The 21,771-nt window shown below is 41.5% G+C and overlaps 1 protein-coding gene across 1 annotated transcript in view; it reads right to left on the bottom strand.

The window, feature by feature from the left end:
• Window positions 1-21,095, bottom strand: part of LOC121368083 (retinal guanylyl cyclase 2-like) — a 75,720-nt gene extending 54,625 nt beyond the window's left edge. Inside the window, 5 exon segments of the mRNA XM_041492627.1 lie at window positions 360-464; window positions 2,311-2,388; window positions 6,566-6,663; window positions 8,612-8,727; window positions 21,052-21,095. Of these exon segments, the coding sequence (XP_041348561.1) occupies window positions 360-464; window positions 2,311-2,388; window positions 6,566-6,663; window positions 8,612-8,727; window positions 21,052-21,062 (408 nt within the window). The 5' untranslated portion in view covers window positions 21,063-21,095.
• Between the last annotated feature and the right edge of the window lie 676 nt (window positions 21,096-21,771).

The following is a 21,771-nucleotide window of genomic DNA, read 5'->3' as shown; positions in this document are numbered from 1 at the left end:
ATTCCTTTCATTAACACACCAAAATCAGGCCATTTCCGCAATAAAACAGCCCTCAGTTGTCAGTAAAATGAAGTATTTTTCGAAACTGATTTGAAAATGACAGCCATTTTGAAATCCAAGATGGTGCCTGAAAACGCAGATAGAAAACAAAATAGTACCTACATTTTTAGCATTCAAGATATCCTAACTGACAAAATTAGACCAAAAGATATATTTGGCACGAGAATTCAGCTAGCACCAAATACTGAACGTATACTGTACTAACTGGGCTACGTCTCCACCCCCGCCCTCCCCCGCCCACCCCCCTTCCCCCGCCCTATTTGGTAGACTGTAATCTACATCGACTACCGATAGCTTACCTCCAGACTTCCTCTGTTGCAATACTCGCAGACGATCGCCGAGTGTACAGGATCCACTAACAGACCCATGTACGGATTGATGTTTTCGTGTCGCAGATCTCTCAGCTGGAAAACAATAAGTTGAGTATCTTTTAAAGGTACAGTATCTCTTCATTGACAGTTGGTTTTTATCGTGAAAATAAGGTAAATTCAAGACGGTTCCTAACATTATACAAGCAGAGGAAGCAGTGGGTGGGGAGAGGGGGGAGGGGGGAGGACACTGATATGGGATCTGTTTTTCAGTTAGACAAGAAAAATAAAAGCCATTGAACTTAAGGCTGGTAGGTACTGAGTTCTCACCCCGGTATCGGACAAGTTTTATCGGCTTTGTTCACGTGTGTAGGTTTAAGACCATTACAGCAACTAATCATTACTCCCCCCCCCCCCCCCCCCCCCCATCCTGTTCCGAACACTCTGCCCAGATAGCTGAGGTATTTGTCCAGGACAGCGGGCTTGGAACTTTATTGGATATAAGCACAAAAATATATTGAAATGAAACTTTAGAAAGATGTTTTTCTTATTTGGCTGGCAACTGGTCTACCAGTCCCCCCCCCCCCCCCTCCCCCCCCCACCCCCGCCACTGGCGTAGCCAGGATTTTAGACTGGGGGGGGGGGGGGTAACCTACACTATGTATGTATGTATGATGTTATACCATTTAATACGGTAAACAAAAAAGAAAAGGTTTGATTTGATTAGGGAGCCATGGCTCCCGTGCACACACACCCCCCCCCCCCCCCCCGCTACGCCACTGCGACTCCATAATTGTTACTTCTCAGACGCACATACGTTTTTAAAAATGTGAGAAATGCATTTTGTGATATTAGAAACACCAGGATGACCAAAAACACTTAGAATGCACGGAAATTGATAATTCTAAGCAATAAAATCTAAGTAAAGTATGATTTCAGTTATCAAAAAAAACACCCATACAAGGGCTCTAATAGTAAAAAATATACCTGTTTAAAAACTAGGGTGTGTCCCTTTAAACCTGCAATAGTGCCTTTCTACATAATACATACTTATTTGCTAATGGAAACATAAGCTCACACTTATTAGAGAATATGTATGGGCTATAGTCATCAACGGTTACAAATGGCGGATCAAGAAAATCCATTTAGGGGGCCCAATGACATGAGGCGGAATGCCAATGGAACTTTGGGGGAGGTTTGGAGGAGATCGTAAAAAAAAATGAAAACTATTATATAATAAAAGTATAACTGTCGCAAAATATTTGGGGGTGCCCCCCCCCCCCCCCCCCGATCCGCCGCTGGTTACCGCTATTTAAAGTCATATAAGATACGAAATGTAATGCCGTTCATTTCATTAGATTTGGAACAGGAAACAGTGGGGGGGGGGGGGGGGGGACACCCGCATTTTAGTGTGACCTAGTTTGGCGATATCGAAGCATGATGCACAGTGTCAGTGTAGTGGTGTAGGGTGTACTATACCAAATAAAATCCCATGTTAACGTTTGTGTTTAAAAACTCTATATATGCAGTATATTAAGCAAACTACGACCGATAAATGTCAGTACAACCACCCCTACCTCGAAGTATTAACTGAAGAAAACGATACCTTTCATGGCTCATTTTCGGTATATCCAGATGTTTTTAAAACTCCCCTAGTTTCGCACACGATTTGAGGGTTGAGGGTTTTGTTTGTTTTTTGTTTTTGTTGTTGTTGTTGTTGTTTGTTTGGGTTTTTTTTGGGGGGGGGGGTTGGGGGGGGGGGGGGTCTGGGTTTGATTTTTACAGGTACCCTTTGCATTTTTCAAGCACTAGGCTACTAGACATAGTGTTACATGATGAAAAAAAATAATATACTTTTTCTTTTTTTGCGCAGAACAAAATATCCAGCCATTGTAGTTGTTTTTATTATATTTATTTTATTTTATTATATATCACCACTGACCGTTCTAATCTGAGTCATGGTTTTGCTCTTGATCTCAAATCCTTTGATCTTCAGTTCCTTGACGTGGACCAGATCTCCCTGGAACACAGACAGACAGATATCTTTATTTACATCTCACCTCATGTACAACATAATTACATTAAAAATAAACATATAAAAATACATAAGCCATTCCATAGGGAATTATGAGAGACGATATATACACTAAACAAATATTCACATTTATACTAAATATAAAAAACCAAAGATATTAATGCTAATACATGTGCATATGGGTACGTTATCGTAATATTAAAATAAGCCTTTGACAATAAACGAGACATACAAATTAATCAAAAATATTAAAAGTCTCTACGTCTCTGTAGAGTTGAAAAGCAGGTTTTGGCTGTTATAAGAGCAACTTTTGGTTCAGACAGTAAAAAAACGTATCTTATTAAAATCAGATTAAGTAAAGTTTGTTTTATTTAACGACACCACTAGAGCACACTGATTTTTTATCTTATCATCGGCTATTGGACGTCAAATATATGGTCATTCTGACACTGTTTTTTAGATGAAACCCGCTGTCGCCACATAGGCTACTCTTTTACGACAGGCTGCAAGGGATCTTTTATTTGCGCTTCCCACAGGCAGGATAGCACAAACCATGGCCTTTGTTGAACCAATTATGGATCACTGGCCGGTGCAAGTGGTTTACACCTACCCATTGAGCCTTGCGGAGCACTCACTCAGGGTTTGGAGTCGGTATCTGGATTAAAAATCCCATGCCTCGACTGGGATCTGAACCCAGTACCTACCAGCCTGTAGACCGATGGCCTAACCACGACGCCACCGAGGCCAGTCCATAAAATCAGATAAAGTCGTAAAATCTTTAAAGGCAACTTGTGCGTGTTGATACAGAATAAAACGGAGGTCTTCGTAAAGGAGGACCGGCCTCGGTGTGATTGGCCTGTCCAGGGTCCTTATAACCTTTCTCCTCTGGCTACGCCAATAGTTTGCGTTGTTCTTCGTCCACGAACGCCCTTCCCTATGGGAATAACATTCCATTTCATTTTAACTTATTTTCGTGTTTTTTTTTCAATTATGGTTCAAGCACGCTCTCATGGACATACGCACGCACGCGCGCGCGCGCACACACACACACACACATACACACACACTCACCCCAGCTATCTGGTCTGCCTGTCCAGGACAGTGGGATAGTTTTTAGTGGTTAGTGAGAGAGAAGAGGCTGCAGTAGTATTACACCTACTCATTGAGTTTTTGAGTTCGGGTTAATGGGAGCCGGTACCGGGCTCTGAACTCTGCACCTGCCAGCCTTATGCCTGACGTCCTACCCACGACACCACCGAGGCCGGTGGAAGTAACAGCCGTACGTACTTACGTCGACGGGGGAGCGTGTGGGAATTAATAATGCTATTGTCATGTGTGTTTGTAATAACGCCAGGCTTCCTAGTTCTATTTCAAGTGACAAAAGCCCAATAAAGCGCACGCAAGGCGACAGAACATCTTTCACAAGAAGAGGCAGATTGTACTTCTCATCGATTTTATGACAGACGCAGAAGGTGCACAAATCATTTTCACAAGATGATAATTTCCGCCAGGGGAAAAAAAAAAAAAAAAATTAAAAAAAAAAAAAGAAAAGAAAAGTAGCACCTTTAAGACTGCGATCGGTTCGCACAGAACGGAGGCCATTGAGATATTAACACCCGCTAGGTGTCTGTTGGCATGGTGACGTCATGGCCTGGCTCAAGTGCCAGGCTTATCAATTCGCATATCCCATAAGAAAGAAAGAAATGTTTTATTTAACGACGCACTCAACACATTCTATTTACGGTTATATGGCGTTGGGCATATAGTTGAGGGCCACACAGATATTAAGAGAGGAAACCCGCTGTCGACACTTCGTAGGCTACTCTTTTCGATTAGCAGCAAGGGATCTTTTATATGCAACATCCCCCAGACAGGGTAGTACATACCACGGCCTTTGATATACCAGTCGTGGTGCACTGGCTGGAACGAGAAATAGTCCAATGGACCCACGGACGGGTATCGATCCCAGACCGCATATCCCATCAGAGATATAGTTGGGTTGTATCGTGTGTATACATATTTGGCGGCATTTAGCTTAGTCGGTTGAGTGCTCGCTTGAATGGGTTGCGTCGCAGGATCCATTCAACTGATTCGGGGTTGTTTTTTTTCGTTCGTTTCAACAGTGTACCACAATTGAACAAAGGCCGTGGTATGTGGGGTTTTTTATCTGCGGGATCGTGCATATAAAAAATGCCTTGCTGCATTAGGGAAAATGTAGCGGGTTTCCTCTCATGACTGCGTATCAGAATGACCAAATGTTTGACATCCAACAGCCGATGTTTAATTGAAGTTTGGTTTGTTTAACGACAGCACTAGAGCACATTGATTTATTAATCATCGGCTATTGGATGTCAAACTTTTGGTCATTTTATCTTATGGTGTAAGAAAGGAAACGCGCTACATTTTTCCATTAATAGCAAGGGGTCTTTTACATACACCACTCAATAGACAGGATAGCACATACCACGGCCTTTGATATACCAGTCGTGGTGCGCTGGCTGGTGCAATAAATAGCCCAGTGGGCCCACTGACGGGGATGTTTAATTAATGATTGTGCTCTAGCAGTGTCGTTAAGCAAAACAAAATAAGTATCTTATAGTTAGCAAGACGCAAAGGTGTCCTCGCAGATGACGGTGGTAGTGATAATGTTAGTGATGATGATGATGATGATGGTGATGATGATGATGATGATGATAATTAATATGGTGATAGTGGTGGTGATGATGATGGTGGTGCTGGTGGTGGTGATGAAGATGATGGTGGTGGTGATGATGATGATGATGATGGTGATGATTATAATAGTTAATATGGTGATATTGATGATGGTGGTGATGATGACGATTGTGGTGATGGTGATTATGATGATGGTGATGATGATGATGGCGCTGATGATGAGTGATGATGATGGTGAGGGTGATAATGATGGTGATGATGTCAGTGATGATTATGATGATGATGGTGGTGGTTATGATGATGATGATGTTGACGATGTGACGATACTGATGATGATTTGATGATGACGGTGACGGCGGTGATGATGATGGCGGTGATGGTGGTGGTGTTGTAATGATGGTGATCATGATTAAAGTGAAGAGGAAAACAAAGAAGAAGAAGAAGAAGAATTGAAGAAGGAGGAGAAGAAGGAGGAGAAGAAGAAACACAGATAGGGTTTAGACAGCAATAAGTGTTTTCTGGATCGTGCAATTCCTTTCTTCTCAATTTGACCGCATCGTCGACCTGCCATCAAATTCCATTACCATCGCATTAGTGGCGCGTTTTGCCGCCAGAAAACTCACAACATTCAATTTTGGGTGGAAATGTTTCCGAAATAGCGATACATTAGGGCTAATTGCTCGCTCTTAATGGAATTTTCTGTCGATGTAAAACCGTGGTTTATCGTTTGCAAATCGCTGCGTTGTCACTGGTTTTCCGATCCTCTTGTCGTGTCCTTGGTCGGATTCCAGTAATTAAATTGCACGTCCCCGGCATATCCTGGGCCCGTCGAGGATGTACGGTTGAACTGACTCGGTGGGAAGTTTTGGTTTTATCGCATTTATCGCATTTATCACATTTATCATATTTGCCAATACAGACTCTCCAACAAAATTGCCTTGTTTACTAATTATCGTTTGACGAGGAAGAAAGAAAGAAATGCTGTATCAATCCCCTAGGGGTCCAACCAGACGGGACTATAGGTTTCGTCGTTGACCTTACGTCTGTCTGGGGAGGGATCTAGCCCAGTGGTACAGCGCTCGCTCGATGCGCAGTCGGTTTAGGATCGACTCCCGTCAGTGGGCCCATTGGGCGAGTTATTATTCCAGCCATGCACGAAGGAAGAAGGAAGGAAATGTTTTACATAACGACGCACTCAGAACATTTTATTTACGGTTATATGACGTCGGACAAACGGTTAAGGACCACACACAGATATTGAAAGAGGAAACTCGCTGTCGACACTTAATAGGCTACTCTTTTCGATTTGCAGCAAAGGATCTTTTATATGCACCATCTCACAGACTGGATAGCACATACCACGGCTTTTGATATACCAGTCGTGGTCCACTGGTTGGATAGAGAAATAGGCCAATGGGTCCACCGACGAGGATCGATCCCAGACCGACCGCGCATACGTCCCTGCCCACCATGCACGAACGATACTCACGTTGTATCTGGCAATCTCCGTATAGTCGCTCAGGTCGTGCAAACTCGGCAAGGATTTATTTGGCTCTGATCCGCGAAGTATGTCCGGTTTATCTAAAACTGTGCTCTTGGACATCGTCTGAAACGAAGATTTGACAGTTATCAGATTTATAAAACAAAAAATGAAATAATTAAACAAATAATTAAATTTCTGTTACACTCATTACAACATAACGTCATCTCATTGGTCCAGACAGGATTTAAGAATTAACCAAAAAATTATTGCGGTCAAATCTTATAATTAAATTTATATGCATACTTTAACAATACATAACTGAATTTATTTTGTTTAGCTTTAAATATGCCTGTAGTATTGTTCGTGTAAACTTCATTGATACTTATGTCGTGTATGAATGCGAACGTTCATTCACTGTTATTTGAATCAGGTGATTTTTGTAAATGACGTCATTTCCTCTAGCTGCTGTGCATTTTTACGGATCATTTAGTTATATTGGAAGGAATTGTCCTATTCGTGTTTAGTTTATATTTTATGAAAGTTAATGAAGGAAACGTGTCTAACATTTATGTTGTCGGTGGAACCGTTTAATTTTCGCTAACAGCTGTAGAACATCGCTTACAAGTAAGTTACAGGCGTGAAGTTTCCTACATGATTTCTTTGGCCAACGACCGAGTGTCATGTCATGATTAGTGAAGAGGTTCTTTTTTTTTTTTTTTTTTTTTTTTTATCAATGCGTATAGATCCATATGTCTACTCTGCTATAGCATTTTCCATTAATTTAACGTATACATTTTTTTGGTAGCTTTCACGTGTATATTCTTCAAAATATCTAAATATGATTGCCAGAATAATCCGGCTTGTTGCACAAAAGTAGTGCGAGTCAGTTGGGGGGAGGGGGGGGGGGGGGGGGGTAGTAGGCGTGGCTTAATTTTTTGGTGTTCATCGAGATATGAACGAAAAAAAGTAAGCACCTCTGGACCAATCGAATTGCCGTAAAGTGTATAGACGCAAAGAAAATTTAATTATTTATTGATAAACGTAAAAATACATCGTCAGAGGAACGTGATATCTGATGACGTCATTTTATATGGGCAAGTTTTCTTATTGAGCGTTGTTTCTGGATCAAAAATAAAGTGCAAAGGTTTAGTTTTATTATATGCAAGTATGATTCGATTATAAGAGTTGTCTGTTATTTGTTTTACGTCCATCTGATTATGAAAAAAACAAAACAACAACGACGGGGGGTGGAACCGGGGAACGAGGAACAAAAACAAACCTACAAACTATTTTAGAACGGCTTCGCTGTTTCACACAGTTTGCGGATGTTTGTTTGTGTGTTTGTTTTTTATGTCCGTACCCCATTGGACGTAAAAGAAATAACACACTCCTTAAATTAAAGATACCGACGATCACAAGACATTATATCCATCATTTGTTTTAGAAATGAAACAAAGCACGACAAAAACATATATATTTCCAAAGTATAATCATTTGGTGACATACGAACATTGTATACACAATAATTACCACCAAATATATACACAGCGGTTCAAGGTAGAGGTAGATAGTGGTGCGCGGATAGCGAGGGAGGAACTTAACACGAACCGCGAGTCTTCCCCTATGTCTTTCAGAATCTAATATCAACAAAGAGGCAGATAGTGGTGCGCGGATAGCGAGGGAGGAACTTAACCCGAACCGCGAGTCTTCCCCTATGTCTTTCAGAATCTTGCATCAAGGAAGCGGTAGAGAGTGGTGCGCGGATAGCGAGGGAGGAACTTAACCCGAACCGCGAGTCTTCCCCTATGTCTTTCAGAATCTTGGATCAAGGAAGCGGTAGAGAGTGGTGCGCGGATAGCGAGGGAGGAACTTACCCCGGACCGCGAGCCTTTCCCTATGTCTTTAAGAATCTTGCATCAAGGAAGCGGTAGATAGTGGTGCACAGATAGCGAGGGAGGAACTTACCCCGGACCGCGAGCCTTTCCCTATGTCTTTAAGAATCTTGGATCAAGGAAGAGGTAGATAGTGGTGCGCAGATAGCGAGGGAGGAACTTACCCCGGACCGTGAGCCTTTCCCTATGTCTTTCTTCAGGAGGAAGGTCAGATCTGTGGGCTGGAGTAAGATCTTGTTCGGTCCTCTCGTCATCTCCTTCTTCACAACATGTCGTCTGCAAGAAATCGGACAAAATCAGAAATCCCTTAAAGGTACGTAAACCTCATGGACGACAATAGTAACATATGTGGCTAGACCTGCCTGCAGAGTATCAATCGACATGTACACCACGGATGTAAATACTACTACCCCTCACCCTTAAACCTCATGGACGACAATAGTAACATATGTGGCTAGACCTGCCTGCAGAGTATCAATCGACATGTACACCACGGATGTAAATACTACTACCCCTCACCCTTAAACCTCATGGACGACAATAGTAACATATGTGGCTAGACCTGCCTGCAGAGTATCAATCGACATGTACACCACGGATGTAAATACTACTACCCCTCACCCTTAAACCTCATGGACGACAATAGTAACATATGTGGCTAGACCTGCCTGCAGAGTATCAATCGACATGTACACCACGGATGTAAATACTACTACCCCTCACCCTTAAACCTCATGGACGACAATAGTAACATATGTGGCTAGACCTGCCTGCAGAGTATCAATCGACATGTACACCACGGATGTAAATACTACTACCCCTCACCCTTAAACCTCATGGACGACAATAGTAACATATGTGGCTAGACCTGCCTGCAGAGTATCAATCGACATGTACACCACGGATGTAAATACTACTACCCCTCACCCTTAAACCTCATGGACGACAATAGTAACATATGTGGCTAGACCTGCCTGCAGAGTATCAATCGACATGTACACCACGGATGTAAATACTACTACCCCTCACCCTTAAAGTGAATCTGAAAAAAATGGGGGTTAAGCTGCTTATTTGAGAGATAACAGGTAGTGTCTATGACTACCCTAGTTCCGTACACAATTTGAGTACTCTTTTTACAGGTGCCCCATACATGTTTCAAACACAAGGCTACTTGACATGATGAAATAAAATTATATAAATTTTTTGCCGAGATAAAAGTGCTTTTTTTTTTTTTTTACAACAAACACACATATATCACCAGTGACATGACTTGTGGTATTAACTGCCCTGTCAAAAGTTGAAAGGAAATGGTTTACTTAACGACACACTCAATACATTTTGTTTACGGTTATATGGCGTCGGACATATGGTTAAGGACCACACAGATAATGAGTGGGGGGTGGGGGGTGGACCCGCTGTCGCCACTTCATAGGCTACTCTTTTCGATTAGCAGCAAGGGATCGTTTATATGCACCATCCCATAGACAGGATAGATCATACCACGACCTTTGGTGTACCAGTCGTGGTGCACTGGCTGGAGCGAGAAATCGCGCTATGGGCCCACTGACGGGGATCGATCCCAAACCGACCACGCATCAAGCGAGCGCTTTACCACTGGGTTACGACTCGCCCCTATCAAATGTCGGATGCACCTCAAAGTTTGACCCAGCATGAAGTTATTTGGATTAGTACTATCTTTACAACATAGTACGGTATTCCTGTCTACAAATTTTGTTGCCTAAATAAAATAGTTATGTCCCAGCCAGTGCACTACGACTTGTATATCAAAGCACATGCTATGTGCTGCCCTGTCTTGGGAAAGTGAACGTGAAAGATCACTTGCTGGTAATGAAAAAATGTAACGGGTTTTCTCTGAAAAATATGTGTCACAATTACCAATTACCTTTACCTCCCAGGCACATATGCAAATTGCTACCGAGACTCCCCTGGGTTGTCATGCCACGATCTGAATAGATAAAGGCCATATAAGGGCCCCTACGGGCAACATAGTAAGACATCTCAATACCAACTAGGTACTAGTATCGAGCTACTCTTGGCAAACTATGTTTCAAAGCATATATAGCTTTAGGGCCTCCACGAGTCCAATATATTGGACGCGGGTACTCGAGGGTCAAACTCGACCCGGACCCGAGTACCGGACACTTACACAAGATGATAATGAGCCAAAGGAAAATAACGTAAAATCGCATTATATAGCTTAATTCCAGCACTGAACATGAATGCCAAATCATGCCATTGTATTGCATTTAGAAACCCGTTGATACGTTCAGTATTGTGACGGACGAACGGACGGCCAGATTAAAAAAGAAACTAGCAAATAGTCATATAATTATCGTGTAACTTGTATCGTTGATTAGTTACTGCTGAACTAGTTGCTCTACATTGTCTCACTTGTACGGGTACTCGAGTCCTGTGAATGGACTCGAGTCTTTGCTAGACTCGACCCGTGCCCGAGTACACGAGTACTCGAGTACTCGTGGAGACCCTATGTAGCTCCCTCCTTCCAATTCGACGGACCAATCAAAATTGCGCCAAATTATTTTTCATTCAAATTGCGCTACTTTTCCCTTTGACAAATTCCATAGCACCAAAACAAACTCCCCGCCTGTTAACGCCTTGGCTTAATAGAACAATGTTGCGGGTTTCTTCTCAAAGACTATATGTCGGAATTGCCAAATGTTTGAAATCCAATAACCAATGATTAATAATTCAATGTGTTCTAGTAGTGTCGTTAAACAAAACAAACTTTTACATTGATAGTTTATACAAAAGCAAATGTATATGTCAGAAATTAGCGGATGTTTGACATCCAATAGCCGATGATTAATAAATCAATGTGCTCTAGTGGTGTCATTAAACAAAACAAACTTTAACATACTCAGATCTGGCTTGTTATACCCGTATCAGGCAGCCCAGTGTTGACTATAGCAGCCCCACAGGGAACGTCTTTTTGATACTACGGAATTTACTACAAGTTATTTATTTCTGAGCCGATTGTCTTACAACTCATACTTTTCTTCTTACGTCATACCAAACTGAAATTATTATTAAAAAATTCCACTTTTGTAGAAGGATGGGACGGACTATACACTGAACCATCTATTCTAAATGTTGACCTATTTAAAATGTGTTCTGCACCAGAGTGTTAACGTGCTTGTGTATTATATATATATATAATATAATTATATACTCTGTCAAAAAAGAAACGCATAGGTGATAGGGAAAGAAGAAAAGTGTTTGAATTTACAAAATATCGTTTTTTTTGTACAATGTTGCTGAATAACCATGTTCGTTAATGTTCCTAGAATGGGACAGCATGCCCAAATGCACCCTAAAACAAATTTAACGCACGTTGTGGCACGTTGTCCGACAATTGCAGGAAATCATTGTAAAATGGTAAGATTTAGGCGAATGCACGTGAAACTCGGGGGAAATATTGGAGTAGTGATGGGTATTTAAAGCTGCAATGCTCGCAATGACGCCTCATTTCCATTTCGACGTAGACGAGTTACAAGATGCCAAGACTAAGCCTGCTGAATCGAAACATTGCAATAGGCCGCCTCCAATTAGGTGAATCGCAGTCAGCAGTCCCACGCCACATGAACGTCCATCAGAGCACCATTTCACGTCTCTGGGACAGGTACCAGCAGTTTCAATCAGCTAAATACCGGCCCAGAAGTGGAAGACCTCGCATAACAACTGCAGCACAGGGTCGCTACATCCGGGTTCTGCACTTGCGTTACCAAAGTGCCACAGCAACGAACAGTGCTGGACGCATACCTGGTTTGAGAAGGGTGACTGCACAAACCATTCGGAACCGACTTCGAGAAGCTGACCGGCCTCGGTGGCGTCGTGGTTAGGCCATCGGTCAACAGGCTAGTAGGTACTGGGTTCGGATCCCAGTCGAGGCATGGGATTTTTAATCCAGATACCGACTCCAAACCCTGAGTGAGTGCTCCGCAAGGCTCAATGGGTAGGTGAAAATAACTTGCACCGACCAGTGATCCATAACTGGTTCAACAAAGACCATGGTTTGTGCTATCCTGCCTGTGGGAAGTGCAAATAAAAGATCCCTTGCTACCAATCGGAAAGAGTAGCCCATGAAGTGGCGACAGCGGGTTTCCTCTCAAAATCTGTGTGGTCCTTAACCATATGTCTGACGCCATATAACCGTAAATAAAATGTGTTGAGTGCGTCGTTAAATAAAACATTTCTTTCTTTCTTTCGAGAAGCTGGTTTACGGGCTAGGAGACCGTATGTTGGTCCCGCCCTGCGACGTCAACATCGACATTTACGTGTTCGCTGGTGCACGAATGTACAGGGGTGGAACTTGGGAAACTGGCGGCGAGTATGGTTCAGCGACGAGTGACGTTTCCTTCTACAGCTACGTGATGGACGACAACGTATTTACAGACGCCGCAATGAACGTTTTGCCAACAACCGGCAGAAGTAAACTTGTGTTCGTACATGGCAACATGACATTTGTACGCCGTCACATGCTTCCCATTTTGGATCGACAGAGAGAACTCTTCCAGCAGGACAATGCCAGGCCGCATACGGCACGTGTAACAATGGATTTCCTACAGAATGAGAACATTAATGTGCTGCCATGGCCATCAAGATCGCCAGATCTCAACCCCATATAACATCTATGAGACGAACTGGACAGACGGGTACGCCAGCGTGACCGGGAGCCTCGGTCGCTTCCGCAACTGTCACATGCACTGCAGGAGGAATGGGCTAGGATTCCACGTGCCCGGATTCAGAGACTCATTCAGTCTATGCCAAGGAGATGTCGCGCAGTGATTGCTGCTGCTGGTGGCCATACAAGGTACTGATTTCAGCGCCCTCGTGCGACGCTGTTTGGTGACGAACACGCCCCCACTGCCGTCAGTCCATAGCAAGAACATTGTCACATACTCATGTCAAATGTAGATGTTCTATGGGGTTGAAATCTGGCGATCTTGTGAAATTCTATCTTATATATATATATATATATATATATATATATATATATATATGTGTGTGTGTGTATATATTCACATTAACTAGAAGACTGCAATTAATTCCCTTTTATAACTAGATATTGTCTGGGATTGGCGACTTATGGATACGAATTATTTTATGAAGAACATAAACTAGACTAGATAATCAATGTTAACGAGTTTAATATTTCCTTTAATACCCAGAACAATTTTTATTATGCTACTATAAAGAGTCCTTTTACTGCGCGTTATTCCAACGTACAGTTAGCAATGCAGTTATAACTTCCTGTCTTACTCTATCAACAGGGACGGGGCGTAGCCCAGTGGTAAAGCGCTCGCTCGATGCGCGGTCGGTCTGGGATCGATACCCGTCGGTGGGCCCATTAGGTAATTTCTCGTTCCAGCCAGTGCATACAACTGGTATATTAAAGGCTAACCCTGTCTGTGGGATGGTGCATATAAAAAAAAAAACTTGCTGCTAATCGAAAAGAGTAGCCCATGAAGTGGCGACAGCGGGTTTCTCTCTCAACATCTTTGTGGTCCTGTTGAGTACGTCATTAAATAAAACATTTCTTTCTTTCTTTCTTTACTCTTTAAACATTTCTAAATAATTAAATTAAAAACTCATTGAGAAATTAACAACATATATGTTTTGGGGTGGCTGTCGTCCTTCGGGTTCGATCTGTCTTTCTTTCTTTCTTTCTTTCTGTCGGTCTTTTTATTTTGTTTATCTTTCTTTCTTTCTTTCTTGCAGTGGGGGGGGGGGTGTGGACGTTATCTTTCGTAGGGGGTTTGTTTTTTCCGGTGTGGGACGTATAGCCCAGTGGTAAAGCACTGTCGGTCTAGGATCGATCCCCGCCGGTGGACCCACTGGGCTATGTTTTGTTCTAGGCAGTGCACCGCGACTGGTATATAACAAAGGTATGAGCTTTAAGTCTGTGGGATGGTGTATATAAGTGATCCCTTGCTTCTAATGTTAAAAACAAAAATGTAGCGGGTTTCCTCTCTAAGACTATATGTCACAATTACCAAATGTTTGCTCCTCTGATATCTGACATAGTGATAGTGACATTGTGGTTTAATATATCAGCTGGGGACGACTGGTTGTAACGAAGAATTTTTTTTTTTTAAAGTTAAAGTTTGTTTTGTTTAACGACAACACTAGAGCACATTCATTTATTAATCATCGGTTATTGGATATGAAACATTTGGTAATTTTGACATATCATCTTAGAGAGGAAACCCGCTACACTTTGTTTTCATTAGTAGCGAGTTATCCAACTTACTAGGCCCTTTCCCGATTACAGACATAAAATTGTACAATAATGGCGTCTGCTTTTTTCAATAAATAATTCAGTCAGTGAAAGTAAACGTTTGACTGAAGGTAGTGGTATGATGCATTTAAAATCGTTCTTACTGCTAATGGAAAACATGTAGCGTTTTTTTTTGGTTGTTTGTGTTGAGGGGGGTGGTGGTGGGGGGGGGGGGGGGCGGGTGGGGGTATTTTTTTCTTCTGAAGACTACGTGACAGAATTACCATTTATTTTACATCCAATATCCGATGATGATTAATTATGTTTGACATTCAATAGCCGATGATTAATAAATCAATGTGCTCTAATGGTGTCGTTAAACAAGACACATTTTTACTTTTTCTGTTTCCTATATAATGTATGATGAAGAACGACGACCAAAAATGCTTTGTACTTTGGAAAATTGACAATTTACGAAAAAGAAGTTTTAATCAATGTGAAATCATGAATGAGTCTTTAACGACACTACTAGAGCACATTGATTTATTAATCATCGGCTATTGAATGTCAAACCTATGGTCATTTTGAAACAGTCATAGAGAAAAACCCCGCTATATGTTTCAATTAGTAGCAAGGGATCCTTTATATACACCATCCCACATACAGGATAGAACGGCCTTTGATATACCAGTCGTGGTGCACTGGCTGGCGCGAGAAATAGCCCAATGGGTCCACCGACGGGGATCGATCCTAGATCGTTCGCGCATCAGGCGAGAGCTGTACCACTGAGCTACGGCCCGCTCTTTATAAACGCTAAGAAGGAAGGAAGGAAATGTTTTATTTAACGACGCACTCAACACATTTTATAAACGATAAAAAACCCAAACCCACTTTGAAGTTGTCAAAATTGACAATTTACGAAAATGAAGTTGTAACCAATGTGCACTCATGGATGAGATTAACGTGATAAAACTGTAATAGCCGAAAATGTTTTACACAACCTAAAACTAAGGTTAGTGGCTTTGTAGAATGGAAGGAAGGAACTGTTTTATTTAACGACGCACACAACACATTTTATTTACGGTTATATGGCGTCGGACATAATGGTTATGGACAACACAGATATTGAGATACGAAACCCGCTGTCGCCACTTCATGGGCTACTCTTTTCGATTAGCAGTTGTAGAATGGAAGGAAGGAAATGTTTTATTTAACGACGCACTCAACACATTTTATTTACGGTGGGCTATTTCTCGTTCCAGCCAGTGCTCCTCATCTGGTGTAACAAAGTGGGATGGTGCATATAAAAGATCCTTGCTGCTAATCGAAAAGAGTAGCCCATGAAATGGCGACAGCGGGTTTCCTCTTTCAATATATGTGTGGTCCTCAACCATATGTCTGACACCAAATAATCGTCAATAAAATGTGTTGAGTGCGTCGTTAAATAAAACTTTTGTTTTCTCTTTTTTTCCCGCCAGAGTAACTGCTGTATAATGAGAGTTACAGTGTTTATTGTTTACCGACACCACTAGAGCACATTGATTAATTAATCATCGGCTATTGCATGTCAAACATTTAGTAATTCTGGCGCGTAGTCATCAGAGGAAACCCGTTGTATTTTTCCAAATGCAGCGAGGGATCTTTTATATGCACTTTCTCACAGGCGGGATTGCACATGTCACCGCCTTTGAAATACCAGTCGTGCTGCACTGACTGGAACGAGAAATAGCCCAGTGGGCTCACCAACGGGGATCGAACCCAAACCGACCGCGCATCAAGCGAGCGCTTTATCACTGGGCTACGTCTCTCCCCGTCATTAGAGGAAACCCGCTACGTTTTTCCTAATGTAGCAAGATATTTTTATATGCACTTTACTACAGACAGGAAAGCACATACCACGGCCTTCAACCAGTTTTGGTGCACTGGCTGGAACGAGGAAAAAAACCCTAATCCGTTGAATGGACACCGAGGTGGTTCGATCCCGCGACGCAAGCACCTCAAGATGAGAGACTCACAAGACGCCAGTGTAACGTAATTACACAAAAGTGCTCTAACATCGACCCGTGTCATTATCGGCGATGTCGAGTGTCAGTCACCTGCAGCCGAGTGGTCCAGTTCGATTGGTCAAGAGAGTTCGATCTGTCCTGGGATTAGCACTACTTCAGAACAGGGATGTTACATGCAAGTTCAAAGCGCTGACGTTGTACGTGTGCAATGATACAAGTAGATTATATATGTGTGTGTATGATATATGATTGGCTGCAGGTATGTTTGATGGATATATGGGTAGGGATGGCTGAAACGATTGGTGGAAATACGGATAGATTGATTCGATGGATGGATGGATGGATGGATGGGTGGATGGATGGATGAATGTATGGATGGATGGTTGGATGGAACGATTAATGGAAGGATGGGTGGATGGATGGATGAATGAATGGATGCATGAATGCATGGAACGAGTAATCAATGGATGGATGGATGAATGGATAGATGGATGGATGAGTGAATGGACGGATGCATGTATAGATGAATAGATGGATGGATGGATGAATAGATGGATGGATAGATGGATGGATGGATGGATGAATGAATGAATGGATGGATGCATGGATGCATGGAAGGAGTAATGAATGGATGGATGGATATATGGATGGATGGATGAATGAATGGATGAAATGAGTGATGAATGGATGAATAAATGGATGAAACGATTGATGGAAGGATGGATAATGGATGGACGGATGGATTTATATGGCAGGTAGGTAGGTAAGTATGTAGGCAGGCAGGTAAATGAATAAGTAGATAGGTGGGCAGGTGGATAGGGTATGTGTACGTAGGTAGGTAGATATAGTCAGACACAGATAGACAGACAGACGGATGTACAGACATCACATGATCCCATTTAGCAAAACGTCACATACCCAATATCATGACGTAAGCTGGTTATCATGTGCGTGGAATACGAGCTATAAAGCCCAGTACATTTCGAACATTGTTGATGACGAAATTAGAATGTGTATATTGATGAAAATAACTAAATAGAGGATATTTGTCGCTTTGGCGACGAGTATGTGATATGATTGCAAACTTCACGAGATGAGATATAAATCATATTTGACAAACCCCCCCCCCCCCCCCCCAAAAAAAAAAAAAAACAAAAAAAAAAAACACGAAATTTTATATTTATTATATAACTTTTGGCAATTTACCTTTATTTTTAAAATGCCAGCAGCAAAATAGTTCCGGCTTTCTTACAATGAAGATAACACTTTCTACAGTGACGATAACACATTTTAGAGTGAAATAGTGAAATTGTCACTCTAAAATGTGTTATTGTTACTGAGTGACTGATAACACTTTTATTTCCCTGATATTTTAAGATATTTCACTGAATGTTATATAATAAATGGTCATTCCAGCAGTAACAGGGAAGAGTGACGACCAAACCCATCGCCCATAGTGTCAAGAAGTTAACTGACGTTCAATCAGATATTACTGACACTGAGCCTTACGTTACATTATTTTCTTACATACCCGTTGGTGATGGATGGAGACCGGCCTCGGTGGCGTAGTGGTTAAGCCATCGGACTACAGGCTGGTAGGTACAGGGTTCGCAACGCGGTACCGACTCCACCCCAGAGCGAGTTCTTAAGGGCTCAATGGGGAGGTGTAAGGCCACTACACCCTCTTCTCTCTCACTAACTACTAACCAACTAACACCTAACCCACTGTCCTGGACAGACAGCCCTGATAGCTGAGGTGTGTGCCCAGGACAGCGTGCTTGAATCTTAATTGGATATAAGCACGAAAATAAGATGAAATTAAATGATGGATAGAAGGAATGGATGGAATAAATGTTTAATGTGTACGTTCAGAGCAAGCTGATGTAGCGCACGCCTGTCCTGGGCTAAGGTGCTGGCCTCGGTTGGCTCCTCCGTCCAGGACAGGAACGTTGGAGATGGTAGGAGGGGGGACCGCCTGTACTGGCAGGTGCAAGGGAGCACCAGCAGTCCGGCCGTAGCCGGTAACAGGCGGAGGGTGGGATGGTGCTATGACATTTGGAATGTCCCGTAGGGTTAAGCCAAAGAGAATGGGTGCGCGTTTTTGATGAAGGAATTTTAGGCTCAATTCTTTGAACGGTCGGTCGAAAAGGAACAGATCGTTGGTGAGAACACCATTCGGGTTTTTTTACGATAACTCATATTTGTTTACACGCTTACGCATGTTAACAATTTCAAAACATACGACTGGCTGCTCCTAGGTGATGACCAGGTCACCAATGCCATACCTCCAATAAAAAAAACAGCGCGATGGAAATCGATTATACTGTGACGTATAGTTAACTTGACAATCATGTGTCTGTAACGCGTAAGTCAGCTACAAGTGCAATGGCTGTAAATATTGTTTAGTCAAAAAAAGATGTTAAAATTTGCTTAAAACCTGGGTTTTTTTTGCGGATATGTAAGAAGTAGAATAATATATTCGTGTCCGTTAGATACCATTTATCTTACAACTTGTTGTGAGATAAATGGTATCTAACAGCCACGCATGTATTATTCTCTATGTATATTGCATGGTGTATACCACCAAATCAAATCCCATAGACGACAATAGTAACATATGTGGCTAAAACTCCTACATGCAGCGTATCAATCGACATACATACCACGGATATAAATACTACCACCCCTCACCCTTAAAGTGAATGATAAAAAATGGGTGTCCAGCTGCTTATTTCTGAGATAACGGGTAGCATCTATGACTACCCTAGTTTCGCACAAAATTAGAGTACGTTTTTTATAGGTACCCCATACATGTTTCAAGCACAAGTCTACTTGACACAGTAATACTACTTCACAATTAACACGCTCACATTTATTATATTTATTATAATTTATTAACAATCACAGGACTTGTGATATTAAGTCCTGTATCAAAAGTTGAGTGCACCTCGAACTTTGACCCAGCCGGATGTTATTTGGTTTGGTGCTACCTGACTGGAATCTGGTTACAATGCCAGTTCCCCTTATTTCTTTTTCTCCGCATGTAGATATCGATGTACTTGTTTTACTACATGCAAAATTCCTGGAAAACGGCATGTAATTATACTATATTGACCGAGCTGCCATTTCGCAACATGTTTATGTCTTGAATGAACTAATTTTTAACTGACACGAGCTTTAAAGGCACATTCTTGAGTTTGCTACAATTTTAAGATGTTATCGACTAACAGAGACTTTCAACAACTGTAATTACATATCAAATATATTTTTCTGCATAAAATATTAGTGGCTGTATATTAAACGTGTTTCTGATCGTTCTAATATGTGTAATAGGTTAAATTTCTTTTTATTTAAAAAAATATAGTTTTTTCGTACGTACGAAATTATTTGAAGACAAAATCCAGTTTGGGCTTCTTAGAAATATTAAGACGACCAGAAACACATTGAATATACAAACACTGATATTTTAAACAAGAAAATATATTTAATATATAAGTTTAATCGTAGAAATATTTTACTAGTCGGACACATCTTACAATGGAGCAAACTCAGGAATGTCCCTTTAAGGGGATATAAATATGATATAAAATGATACCTAGTTTAAAGCGACAAACCCAAGTTTTTAAACACTAAGACATATTTTCACTATTAGAGCCATTTTTGGTAACTGAAATCAAACATTACTTAGATTTTATTGTTTAGATTATCCATTTCCGTACGTTCGATGTGTTTCTGGTTATTCTGGGCGCTTTTAATATCACAAAAAAAACATTTCTCATATTTTCAAAAACGCACGTGCGTCTAAAAAGCAACGGTTATGGAGTCGAGTTCTGTTTTATATTTAAGGGTATTCCACAGACTCTTGTTTCGCTCTGTTGTAAATTTATCCATATGTGTTACAGGTTTGTACATTAATTAAACTCGGTGTCCATTTTTACGAGTTGAAACTAGAGTTTGCGACTTTAATATCCTATTTAGGACACATAATCGATTTTAATTTACTGAACTCGTTTGATTGAATGTTCCGGTAAGGTCGTAGTGCGTCAATCGTATGACGTCACACGATGTTACGTCCCGCTTGACGTTCTAGTGGGAGGTAACACGTTGATATGATCCAAGATATTTTAACAACATGGGTATTCAATAGGGGGGGGGGGGGGGGGGGGGGGGGGGGGCACCCAACGTTTGTGAAAGTATTTTTTTTTTTTAATTTGTGTTGGAGAATACGAGGAATCCCATCGAGAACATATCATTGCCCCCTCCCCCCCCCCCCCCCACCATTCCGCCCCAATTGATATTCTGGATCCGTCACTGGTAACAAACATGAGTACGTACCTCACAAACATGGCGACGATAATAGCGATGAAGACACATCCACAGGCGGCGAATACGATCACAATAATGTACAAAGTACTAATACCTGAAAGTCAAAGAAGGCGTTGATGATTACAGTAACACACATATATACATAGTACTAATACAAGAAAGTCAAAGAAGGCGTTGACGATCACAATGATATACATAGTACTAATACCAGAAAGTCAAAGGAGGCGTTGACGGTCACAATGATATACATAGTACTAATACCAGAAAATCAAATAAGGCGTTGACGGTCACAGTGATGCACATAGTACTAATACCAGAAAGTCAAATAAGGTGTTGACGGTCACAGTGATACACATAGTACTAATAGCAGAAAGTCAAAGAAGGCGTTGACGGTCACAATGATACACATAGTACTAATACCAGAAAGTCAAAGAAGGCGTTGACGGTCACAATGATATACGTAGTACAAATACTATTAAAAAGAGTTTGTTCTGTTTAACAACACCACTATAGCACATTGATTTATTAATCATCGACTATTGGATGTCAAACATTTTGTCATTTTGACATAGTCTTAGAGGAAACTCGCAATCTGATTAAAATTATCTCTACTGTTCTACCAGTAGATCTAACAGCATTGCGTGGACTTCCATGCCCAGGTGACATTTCACCTATAAATAACAATTTAAATACCGTACACTTCGCCTTTTATAGCGTTATTCGGGAGCA

Source organism: Gigantopelta aegis, chromosome 1 (genome assembly GCF_016097555.1).
Source record: "Gigantopelta aegis isolate Gae_Host chromosome 1, Gae_host_genome, whole genome shotgun sequence".
NCBI classification, from domain to species: domain Eukaryota; kingdom Metazoa; phylum Mollusca; class Gastropoda; order Neomphalida; family Peltospiridae; genus Gigantopelta; species Gigantopelta aegis.
Note: the sequence above shows the minus strand (reverse complement) of the source record. Positions and strands in the feature narration are given on the sequence as shown.